At 41.7% G+C, this 12,019-nt stretch overlaps 1 protein-coding gene across 3 annotated transcripts in view; it reads right to left on the bottom strand.

Moving 5' to 3' along the window:
- The window catches only part of SPATA7 (spermatogenesis associated 7), a 35,703-nt gene extending 24,401 nt beyond the window's left edge, over nt 1-11,302 (bottom strand). The window contains exons 1-3 of one of the 3 annotated variants that reach the window (XM_066188624.1): nt 11,182-11,302; nt 834-905; nt 66-158 (exon numbers count right to left, since the gene is read on the bottom strand). In XM_066188624.1, the coding sequence (XP_066044721.1) occupies nt 66-158; nt 834-905; nt 11,182-11,221 (205 nt within the window). In that variant the 5' untranslated portion in view covers nt 11,222-11,302. Of the gene's footprint in view, nt 1-65; nt 159-833; nt 906-5,712; nt 5,979-11,181 lie in introns of those variants that run through there. The other 2 variants (XM_066188623.1, XM_066188625.1) reach the window with 2 other exon arrangements.
- Nucleotides 11,303-12,019: the final 717 nt, after the last annotated feature.

The following is a 12,019-nucleotide window of genomic DNA, read 5'->3' as shown; positions in this document are numbered from 1 at the left end:
GCCTATTCTGAGAGATTGAGCTAAATATAGAGGGAGACAGTTAATTCATATACGCATATTTTTACCTTTGGCTGAAAGAATTCTGTTGTAATGAAACACCATGTGATCTCTGATCAGGTATTGACTAGTTAGATTTCGAGCAGAGTCAATGCAGAAAGCTGTAACATTAAAATACATCTGAACATAAGAAAGGCAAACAAAAAAATAATAAAATTTTAAGCAGTTCTTAACTGCAATTCAAAATCACAAACTTTAAAACACTGTTTAACTTCTTTGCTCAAAGGCAGTATTTTTTTACCAGTTACTACCACATGAAATCATCCTGTCTCCTTTTTCTTTCCCCAATGAGCCATTAATTCAATAAATAGCTGCAAAAGTGGCTGAAATTGTGCTATGAAAATGTTAATGTGGAAACTTCCTGTTTCTTCACTCTATGTTCTTTTGAGAAAAAAAGGTATCTGAGGTGTCAGTATGGCACAGAAACATACACTAGCCCATATAAACTACTGACTCTAAAGGAACATATTTAACCTCAGGGGTTTTTTAATGTGGTAAACATTTATATATATGTGTATATGTATATTACAGCTAATAAAGATGGGACATCTTTATATATTTGTTAATCTTGCTACCAATTTGTAGCCAGCAGTACAGTCAAGGCAAAACTTACTCCTTGAAAGTATTTTCAGTGATGCATACCAAATGTAAGTACTATTAACTTCTCCAAATAAACTCGATGCAAAAGTTTAAATGAAAACATTTTAAGCATAAAATCAATTAATTCACATAAAAGGAACCGAGTCGACCTTCTTATAAGAGTGCACATTACTTACCATTACTCTTAGTACTTAAGTGTCCTTTACATGGACCACATCTGGGAACGACAACAGCTGAGCATCCATGCACTTTAACAAAACATCAAACAAAACCCAAAAGTTAAAGAAAAATCCCCACACTTATTTTTATAGACAAGATAAAGTCTTTCTCCAAAGAATGCATGAATAGTTCTAATGGGTCTTTTCCAAAACCTTATTCAAGCATTTTATAATCACTGAACTACAAGTGTAGTTAAATAACTTAATCTAAACACCAAGATACAATCTCAGTGGGTAAGGGAGTTAAATAGCAGAACAGACCATCAAAACACTTTAATCTGAACTTTATGCTGGACATTAAACTATACAGAGATATGGCCACTGTTCTGTTTCTACGCTAACCTCCAATTTGTTTCAAAGTTCCCATTCATGGCACTTGGATAGACTGGGAACTCCACAGACAAGTGGAGATGCTGACAAAAACAACTAAACCAGTTGTTCTGAAAAATGAAAGAATATGGATTAAAAGAACTGCATCTCCTCACTGAAAACCACTGGCTGTCATGTAACCTAAGATTTAAAAATTGGCACAGGAACTAATTAAGAATCTGCAACAGTTTTAGAACAAATTTGAGCAGGAGATACGCCTGACTACAAATACTAGTGAATACAGAGCATTGCTTTAAAGCATCCAAGGTATATAAAATGTAAACCAAAAAAAGAGATTTTTTTTAACAGGGTAAATATAGCAACCACACTTAACATTAACTCTAAACCTGTACAGACAAGTTCTACAAATTTATTACTATTAACTATCAAGGTCCTCGTGGTCTTCCCATTCCCATCATATTTCCCAGCTGCCAGTTCAAGAGTCTGCAACCACCACACAGGTGAAGTGGGCAGCTCGACTGCTCTCCTGCTCCTGCTGACCTCCAGCTTTCCTCCTTTCATCACATGAAGAAGCACACTGGACCTATCCAGTATGAAAGGGAATCTCTTCCCAGTGACCTTAGCTGGGGTAATAAAGACAGGCACCATTACAAACTGACTGGGGGGCACAGGAAGCCATGATGACACACATCGTAAAAGTTTTCAATCCCACCTCTCATAGTTTATTTCCTGCATGCCCAGCACCTGGCTGTCCAGGGCTTCTCCTTCATTTCCCACTGTTACACAGTGACTGTTAAAATACTATTGCAATTACATATATAACTACTATGGTATACAGCTTTGTTTTCAAGTTCAACAGCATGTTGCACAAGATGGTTAACATGGTGTCTTCAATACTAATTAGTAGAGATTGCAGCAAAACAAATCTATTCATTTAACAATGTTTTAACATTTTTTCTCCAAAGGCCTCATTAAAAAAGCCATACTGCACTAAGTTTTGAATGACTAGGACTAGTATAGGAGGCCATAAAAAGTTTCTTAAGAAAAAAAAAAAAAGAAAATAATTTTTCCCTGTTGTGAAATGACATTAAATACAGATCAATAGATTGAATCTCCTTTCTTACAAAGCACAAAAAATACCAGGGCAACCTTGGTACTTTCATACTTTGAAAAGCCAGCCTTTATACAGTACAGACTTCTATGGATTTACAGTATTAGCTGTGGTGTTTGCAAAACCAGTGCTCCCACTCTTTTTGCTGGGAAGATGCCAGATCAGCAGTTGAAAATGGACAAAGGAAAAATAAGATGAAAATGCTATGGGACATTTTTTCAACACTATCCTGCAATTGTTTTAACTTTATACTGTTTGTGATTTTAACACACATATGGAAACACGGTAAGCTATTTTTCAAATATTAAAATTCCGAACATACAGCAAGAATTTATTAGATTCAGAACGTTTCCACAATGACTGTAAACCTTTGCCAATAAAGCCTTTCTTTCCTGTTAAAATATTATATTTCTCTACCATACACTATTACATACAAGTGGTATTCACAGTCTTGCTGGATCCATCCTGAAACCCGTGACTTCCAGAATTTACAATATGCAGGTGGTGGAAGAATGCAAGTCTTTGGGAGAACTTGAATGTTATATTATAAAATTCAGTTGATAGAATTTTCTCTAATGATAAAAACCTGCATGCATATATACCTGCAACCTGGATTGCAGCAGACAACTGAGAATCAGAAGTGTTTCATTCACAATTGCTCAAGTAACCTAAATATTCCACTGTTTTCTGTGCTTCAGAGCTAGGCTATAATTCCAGAGGGAAGCACCTGTGGTATTGTGGTAAATATTTACAGTACCACCTCTAACTCACCCTTATGTAACAGAATCCTAGAAAGGCAAGCATGATCACTTTAAAAAGAACAGACACTGTTCTCTCTACAATTGATTCTACTCAAGTAAGATGAATGACTCTGTCCCGTGTTAAACACCATCAGGGACACTCAGGAACCTGTTGCCTTTAGTGCCTTCAGCTGCAGACGCAACTGTTCAGCACTGCAGGAACACCGGACTTTACAATGTCCACTTGCTTTGCACCACCAGCAGATGGCACAGTGGAAATTCTACCGGGAAAATTACTGTCTGTTGGTTTTGTCCTTTACAATTAATTTGAATCCGGCTTGCGGGGAAGGAGAAGGGAGGAAAAAAGAAGTTGGCATCAGTATTTCATAGGCAAGAAAAGCTGTCAAAAAGCGTCAGTCGGGAGAAATAAAAAATATTTCTGTGCCCTCTATTTTGACTATGTACATATAGACGGCACAGAAATCACTCTTATAATGAAGAAGCATGTTGCTAATGTCAGAGAAGAAACTGGAGAATTTGATATGTGCAGGCTCTTTCTACCTTACTGAAGGCAGAAAGTGCTAATGGTCAAAAGTTTCACAACTATAGTTTCAAGTTGCCTTTTGACTCGAATGGGTACTTCTTTGGATTCAGGCTGTGCTTTCAGTTATTTGTACAACAGCAGAAACAAACTGAAGGCTTAGCTACGTGAAGAAAATTTTAAAGGAAAAGGTGGGATTTTCAATAATTTACAGTTAGTCAAATATACAGCAAAAAACGGGGGGATAACTACAAAAATATCCTTGATATATGACATATGTAACTATCTGATCTAAACGTAAATTTCCTTATAGATAGATGTAAGTGCAGTGTCCACACTGAATATAAAATCAGGACTTCCACACAGTGTTCTCCTAAAGTACAGAGAGCAAACAAATTAAATACTTCTAAAAATTTATTTGGTATTTTAGTTCCTTCTATGACACTAAGCAACAATGAAAACAAAACCAAAAAAACTTTCTCTAAATTTTTTTCCAGCTGGTATCTAACATAAGTAATAACTACATTAATCCAAAGAGAATTGAAAGATATTTTGTCTAAATTATATTTTTATTTAAAATGCATGCTATCTTAATTTCTGATTTTTCAGTATTAAAAATGATTAAAATTGGTGGTTTACTTTGTTTCCTGGTTGTTAGTGGACATGCAGAATTAGCCATTTCAGATTTGGAATGTACTGGAAAGAAGCCCAGTCTTTCATTACCATGTTCTCCCAGAAAAGATTTTAAACACAAGTATTAGACTATTTTTATAACAAGCATGTACTTCAGTCACAGCAAATAAAAGTTAAATAAATAAATCAACCTATCATGCTACCCTCACCCATCAAGACTTGCTACTTAAAAGATAATCCATAAAAATACAGAGACCTTAGGTATGATATTGAATATAGACATCTAAATCTAGCACTACAAGACATGAAACCTTAACTGTGTAGAGACCTGTGAACACTGGAATTGCCAAAGGGCAGCTCCCAGCCCTTAGCCTGGGTTAAAACAACCCTCAGCCCCAGGCGGATTTAGACCCCAGATCTCCCCAGCTGTTCTAGAAGAAAATGCTTATCACTGTCACCCTTTTGTGTGGTGGTTTGGTTTTTTGGTGGCTCCAGGACTCTGGCATTCCTAGCTCTACAGTGGCAATGTAGAAAGCACCGCTGTCTCTACCAGCCTAGAACTGCACCATTTGCATAAGATTTGGGGATTTGATCCCTGTGAGCCTGATAAGGACGCAAGCTGACAAATGCTTTGCAAACACTCTAGCCACTACAGTGAGGTTATAAAGGTTTGGTATTCTTGTTGCTTTCACTGCCAACTCCTTTTCTTCCTTTTTTTTCTTCCCTAATAGCTCAATGCTCTAAACCAGAAATAGTTAAAGAGACATGTTTGTATGAGTGGGTAATTCGGGCAACAACAGGCAGAAAGTTTGTGCTGTGAATGTCATGCAAGTCAAGGATGTCTATCACTACCACCCTTATTCTACCCTTATTTCAGTGGACTTTCTGCTACGAATTAACTCTTCTAACTCTATACAACTAACAGTACACTACAGCACTAATGCTATACACATTATGCTATACACATGCTGAGGAAAGAACAAAACTGGTTTAAATAATCTCTGTGAAATCCCAAATGACTTTGAGCAGTGATGGAAACTCCTTTAAGCATCTTATCTAGTATGTCTGACAAGGTCATACTTAAAGGAAGTAAATTACAACCTGAAATACGTATTTTCTCTCCTTTTGGTACTAGGAGAATTTTCAAACCAGAGTATGCATTAATTCTTTATGCTACAGAAACTGTTTTATATAGGAATACAACACAGAAATACACAGAGTAAAGACTCATAGCTCAGAGTACATGAAAAGATTAACCCAGTTACAAAAATCCTCATTGGATTAAAACTTTATTTAAATTTGAAACTAATTTTTTCTATTTTAACTATTTTCCCTTCATATTAGCATGATATGCTTGAAAATCTCCCATATTCTATTAGCAGCACTACTAATGAGGCCAGCTCTCCTACTCATGTAGCTTACATCTTTGTACCACCCCCCTAAACTCATTTCAATGTCCCCACTTTGGTGCCTCTTCCTTACCTGCGGCCATTCCTCCCCTCAAACACCTCCTGTTGCTCAGCTGTGGCTGATGAGGTGCCAGGAATAGGAACTAAAATTGTTCATCTAGTTTAAGCTTCTCTGGTTGCTTATCCTTGGCTGCTTAGTTCTTACCCTCTACCTACATATCTGGGAATGAACACAGAACAAATTGAGTTTCTCTAAAAAATGTGTGTTGATTTGTTGGGTTTCTCCTATCCAGCCACAGATGGGTGAAGTAGGCAAATGGATGCAGAACTGGATAGACAAAAAAGCCAGCAGAGAGCAGTGACCCACCCATTGACTCCTTAAGATGAAGAACACAGGTGAAAACATGGCAAGTCTCCACTAATTTTCTGCAGCACCTATGCCATCATGAGAGACCTTCAAACAGGGCTTCAGATTTAGCCACTTACTGAATGCAGAGAGTACTCCATTTTATTTGAAAGTTACAGTGAGGCAAAACAAGCATGTCATAATCACACCTGTATTTTCTTTCCTGTTCAACCAAGTGAAACAGAAGCCTCTTGGAACCCTTTCTGGTTTCACTGACAACAAAACTCTTATCAATCCTGGGTCTCACATGTGAAGCCATCTTTAAAAGAATCACATTTAAGATTTGTTAATAAATAGCAGAATTCACTAGCAGAAAGAAAAGTCATATTATCTAAATTTCCTGAAGCAAAACTCAACGAATAGAAATCCAGGAAATCACACTGTTCCAATTTTGAAATAAAGTCCCAAATGTTCCATCTGAATTTTGCATGGGATCATTTGTGTCAGAGGCAAAATATGATGAAAATGATACACCCCCTGACATGCCCTATACATAACCTTCTAAGCCATTAATTACATGGGTGCTATTTATACACTTATTATGGTGGATTACACAAAAGCCCTTCTTTACAAATACTCTCAATGCCTAAGAGTTAGGTCTCTCAGACCTTTAGAATTCATAATCTTACAGTATTCTATGTAAATTAAAATCACACAACCAAAATTGTATTTCAGTTTCAAGAGTCAAGCCCTCCTCTGAAAAAGTTAAGGAATCTAATGAAATTGTACAGTAGCCTTGAGTCATATCTGATTAAATAACTCTTGAAAAATACTCGTGAAAATTTTTCTAGCTAGAGGCTTCAGCAAGGGAAGTTTTGGATGCAAGCTATTGCTCTATTCATGCTCCAAAAGCAGAAACAATCAGCTGTGTGTGTCAGTAGCACATTTTGTGAAATGACCTGCAGTCAAAAGCAAATGAATTTATATCAGTTTGCTACAAGTACCTGAAAGGAGGCTGTGATGAGGTAGGTATCACACTCTTCTCCCTGGTAACAAGTGACAGGATGAGAGGAAATAGCCTCAAGTTTTGCCAGGGGAGGTTTAGATTACATATTTGGTACTTTTTTCACTGAGAGAGTTGCAAAGCACTGGAACTGATGGCCTGAGGAAGCTGTGGAGTCACCAGCCCTGGAAATGTTCAAAAAATATGTGGGTATGGCACCAGAGGATATGCTTTAATGGTGAACACGGTGGTGGTGCGAGGTTGATGGTTGGACTTGATGAACTTACAGGTATTTCCCAGCCTTAACAATTCTGTGATCACTGGCTTGGGCAGCACCTCTAGAATCAGCAGTGGCACCAGCAGTTTTTGGTTTTCCAGGAGGGTGTGTGAGGGGTGGTATTCCACAAGAGACTGTATGCTGCTACTCAGTGATATGTGAACAACAATCAGTATTCATATCACAGTTTAGAAACTTCTGTGTTAAACGGTTACTAACCTGAGTTCCCTGGATAGCTGCGCCTGCACAAGACACTTACGGTAATCCAGGAGCAGATGCTGCCAGGTGCTGCAACATCTCCCCGGGGGGAAGGGTGCTGTTAATCAAGGGTGGTAGAACACTGGCTCATGAGCACACCCTACACAGCCAATGTGTGTGCTGGCTTCTACTGCTACATGAAATTCTACATTACATCACCCCATGAAGTCTGAAGTTGTCTCAATATCTACTATCCAACTGGCCCATAGAGAAAACATGTATTTAACACCAAAATGTATAGACACACTATATATAGATTCTTCTACATATATGGGAAAAAATATATTTTGCTAGTATAATCTGCACCTACAAGGATGCCCCCTTGCTCATGCACGAGCACCTATTTCTACCTGGAAATACATCACCAAAACTCTAATGCACAGCCAGCCTCACCCAGAATGGAGAGCAGGGAAACCTTGATTCCCTGGGCTTCAGAGAAAGCTGCAGGATATAAGCTGGAGCAAAGAAGCTACTAGAGTTAATGGTTTGAACACTGTTCACTTTAACAGGTATTTCACTTGAAGCATGAAAGAAATCCTTGATAAAATGGGACCAATTAGGCATTTAAGTCATTAAAAAAATTTAACTTATTTGCTGAATGGAGTCAGGATATAAGCACATCAAGTGACTAACACTCACTTAATAGACTATCTGACTAATGGTTAAATTAAGGATAGGTTTTAAGAGATTTACTGAGTGATGGTTTTAATTTGGTAAAAAGTTAAGAACAGTGATTAACACTTCCCAATTTCAGTTAACATTACTATGATTCAAATTAAATTTCTAAACGTCCTTCCCTCTTTGAAGACATAGCTAGGTTATTTTTCATCTTTCGTGTTGATAAAAGAAAGCTTCAGCTTCTAAAAAACTGGTGCTACCAAACTAATAATTTAGTAAGTTTAATAAGCTGTATGTTCAAGTGGCAAATGAAGGAATAGTAATAAAAAAGTACTTTACAAGTCTTTGTGTTAACACCCTGTCAGCTCTAGTCAGATTAATGCAAGGACTTCCTATAATGCAGGAAAAATCTTAAAGAGACAGTGTTGTGAAGCATTTAAATTTTGTTTTAAAATCCTAGAAGCCTGTGCAAACTGCCTAAATTTAACAGCAGCTTCCATGCAGCAGCAATGACGAGTTCCCCACTGCTGTAAGATAAAAGTGGCACAAATGTGTATCACTAATTAAAATGAAGGGCACGATGTTGTTAGGTATTGCTCTTCAGGTATGTCCCCCCATTGGCTGTGGGAATTAAACAGCCCAATGAGATTGCATTTAAACAACAAAGCTGGTTTAAAATTACAGTATTCAGATTATTTGAGGTCATACTATAAATCTGTGAGTATATTAACTGACTCCTGAAATTACAACAGTAAATAACTTCAAGGTTTATACCTGGAATTAGAGAAAAGCATAGCAGATTAATTCCTTGATATTTCTAGCAGGGTAAAAAAATCTCAGCCTCATCTGAACTTTGACAAGACCTACACACAAATCCTATATATTCCAATATATTAAAAAAAAAAAAATCCCAGTATTCTCACTAGGCAAAACAAGGCCTGATAGAAGCGTAAAATTTTCGTTCTGTCTTTGAAATGATCAGACTAAGCCGAACAAGAAACTTTGCACAGCATACAACCAGGACATGGAATAGTGTATCCCACCTTTTCTGTATTAACATTTTAGATACAACTCTTTTGAGAAACCATAAATACGATGTGTTCTCCCGTTTTCATGAACTGCAAGCAGCCCAGTGGCTGTTCTGCCAAGTTTGCTCAGGCACAGAGATTTCCAGCTCAGCTCAGTGTATTAGTTTCTCTGCCCGTGCTAATCCTTGCTCTGTAAGGATCCTTCTTGCGTGCCTGAGAAACCCCACATTGGACTGTTCAGCCACACATTTCTGCCTTCATTGTAACCTCCTATGCAGACAAGCAATGGCTCCCCAATTTAACAGACACGGTAATTCTTCTCTGGGTTTGAACATTTTTTATTAAACAGAAGTCATTCAAGCAAAGCTTCCTGCAACCTGAATGAAATTTAGATCCTGTATGCTATTTATTCCCTTTTCACAGTCAACAGACAATCGGCATGCTGACTGTCTATGATAGTATTTTGACAAGTATTTCTGACTATTTTGTAAGAAGTCAGAAAAAGGATGTATTTGTCATAGAACTGCCTTCACACTACACAGAGAGCATAAAAATTAGGTGCAATAGTTTTTGCTCTGAATTTCATAATCCCATATAGTATTAGAATTTATGTTCAAACTGTAGTTTGATATCAGACATCTTCTGAAGTGGCATCTGTCACAGTCTCCAAAGATTGGAACTGACACTGAGATGCAACACAACATGTCAAATTGCTATTTGTTATCTCAAATTGCTCTGATTTTATGCAGCGATGTATGATTTCGACATTCCGGTGCAGCACCGAATAATTCCTACCATTGTTTTACATTATGCATGTAATCCAGGTCATATCTAAAAATATTTTAGGTATTTTCCAAGAACCACAGTTGGCTCATGCAAACATTTTTGCTTGTTGGTGCCTTTTTTTCATGGAAGACAAGTGCCCCTAGGATTATTCATAGGAACAGGGCACCAGAGCAGCCCACGGATGGTTAAATGTGGGTGAAGAATCACTTTATAAGACCTTTAAAACTTTTGAGCCTTTTATTTTTCAACTACGCTTGCACTAAAATCCCTCCAAACCAAAACACTTGGATCTACAGCCACACGCCGTGGGATGCTGTACACAAAGGGTACGATGCATTATAATAATCCATGGATAACAGCTTTGGAGAATATGAAAGTTGACTAAGAAGCGGGCACAGAAGTTGGCCTCGCAAAGGCGGCCGATCCTGGCAGCCTGAGGCGCTGCCCACAGCAGCGCTCGATGCCGCTACAATAAGGAGGCACCGTGCGATGACGGCTGTAGGACGTACAGTTCCAGGCCCCGACTCTCGGAGGATTACAGCCCGTCACGGGTAGTACGTGAGCCCTTTTCACAGCCGCGGCACTGAGCTCTTGCCAGCGCCCCGCCCGCTGCCCCCGCGGGCCGGCCGGGCCGGCACAGCTCGGGGCGTCCGCGAAGGCAGGAGCGAGGCGCGACCCCCGAGCCCCGCTGCAGGAGCCACGGCGGCTCGGGCGGATCCCCTGCCCCGCTGCAGGAGCCACGGCGGCTCGGGCGGATCCCCTGCCCCGCTGCAGGAGCCACGGCGGTCCGGGCGGCCCCTCTGCCCCGCTGTAGGAGCCACGGCGGCCCGGGCGGATCCCCTGCCCCGTTGCAGGAGCCACGGCCGCTCGGGCGGCCCCTCTGCCCCGCTGCAGGAGCCACGGCGGCCCGGGCGGATCCCCTGCCCCGCTGCAGGAGCCACGGCGGCTCGGGCGGCCCCTCTGCCCCGCTGCAGGAGCCACGGCGGCCCGGGCGGATCCCCTGCCCCGCGGGCTCCGTTCCGGCTCCGTGCCCGCTCACACACGCCGGCGGGAAGGCGGAGGCGCCGCCTGCCCCCAGCCTCCGGCGAGACGGGCCGCGCCCCGCCCCCCGACGGCCGCAGGGACGGGGGAGGCCGGCAGGCAACGCGTCCCCCGGGCTGCAACCCCCGCCCTGCCGCGGCCAGCGCGCCCCGCTCCTCCCGCAGCCCCCACCGAGCCCCCCGCACCTGGGCACCGCTTGCCGCCGCTCTCCTTCTTCAGCCCCATGCTCCCGGCCGGGCCTGAAGGGGCGGCTCCGGCCGGGGCTCGGCCCGGCGGCGGCGGCGGTTCGTCCCGCACTGCGGGCGGGCGGGGCGCGGGCCGGGCCCGCGGGGCCCGCCTCGCCGTTGCCATGGCGGCGGGAGCGCGGCGGGCGGCGCGGGGCCCGCGGCCGGCGCTGCCGCCCTCGCTGCCCCGGCCCGGGCTGGCGGAGGGGAGGGGCCGCAGGGCCCGAACCCCCTTCCCGCGGGGCCTTGGAGCCCCGGGAAGGTTTTGGCCCCGTCGGTGAACGGGCCCTCATTACCCAAGCCCTTTTTCTTGTCACTTGACGGGAAGTTGAAGAATAATGAATGCCCGGGAGAAGTTTACGGCAAATTGCTGATATTTCAGGGAACGAGTGACAAAACGAGAGCGTAGAGCGTCCCCAGTGCGTTACACTGAAGAAATTAATCTCAATGTCTTTGAAAACGAACAGTACCTTAAAAATGAACCACAAAATACCTTTTGAGAAGCAGCCTTTAATCCCCTCACTGATTAATGTGTGCATGCCGATGTGCTGGATTTGAACTTTCTGGTGAAGCAATAGAATGGTATTTTCAGTTTGTCTGACAGGTTGCTATTTTCCCTAATGTGAAATCTCTGAGGGCTTTTGTACTTTTTCTGTGAAGATTTTTCTCACTGACTGCTCAGGGGTACTGCAGTCCCCTCCACAGCCTGACGTGTCACAAAAGGGTACATGTCCCAGATGGAGGGACATTCCTATTCACTATCTAGAAATTAGTATTAATTACTGGCTAAATACAGTGT

The sequence above is a fragment of the Chamaea fasciata genome, unplaced genomic scaffold (assembly GCF_029207755.1).
Source record: "Chamaea fasciata isolate MVZ Bird 193981 ecotype frontalis unplaced genomic scaffold, bChaFas1.0.hap1 SCAF_7, whole genome shotgun sequence".
NCBI classification, from domain to species: domain Eukaryota; kingdom Metazoa; phylum Chordata; class Aves; order Passeriformes; family Sylviidae; genus Chamaea; species Chamaea fasciata.
The sequence above is the reverse complement of the archived record's forward strand: the minus strand, read 5'-3'. Positions and strand labels throughout refer to the sequence as shown.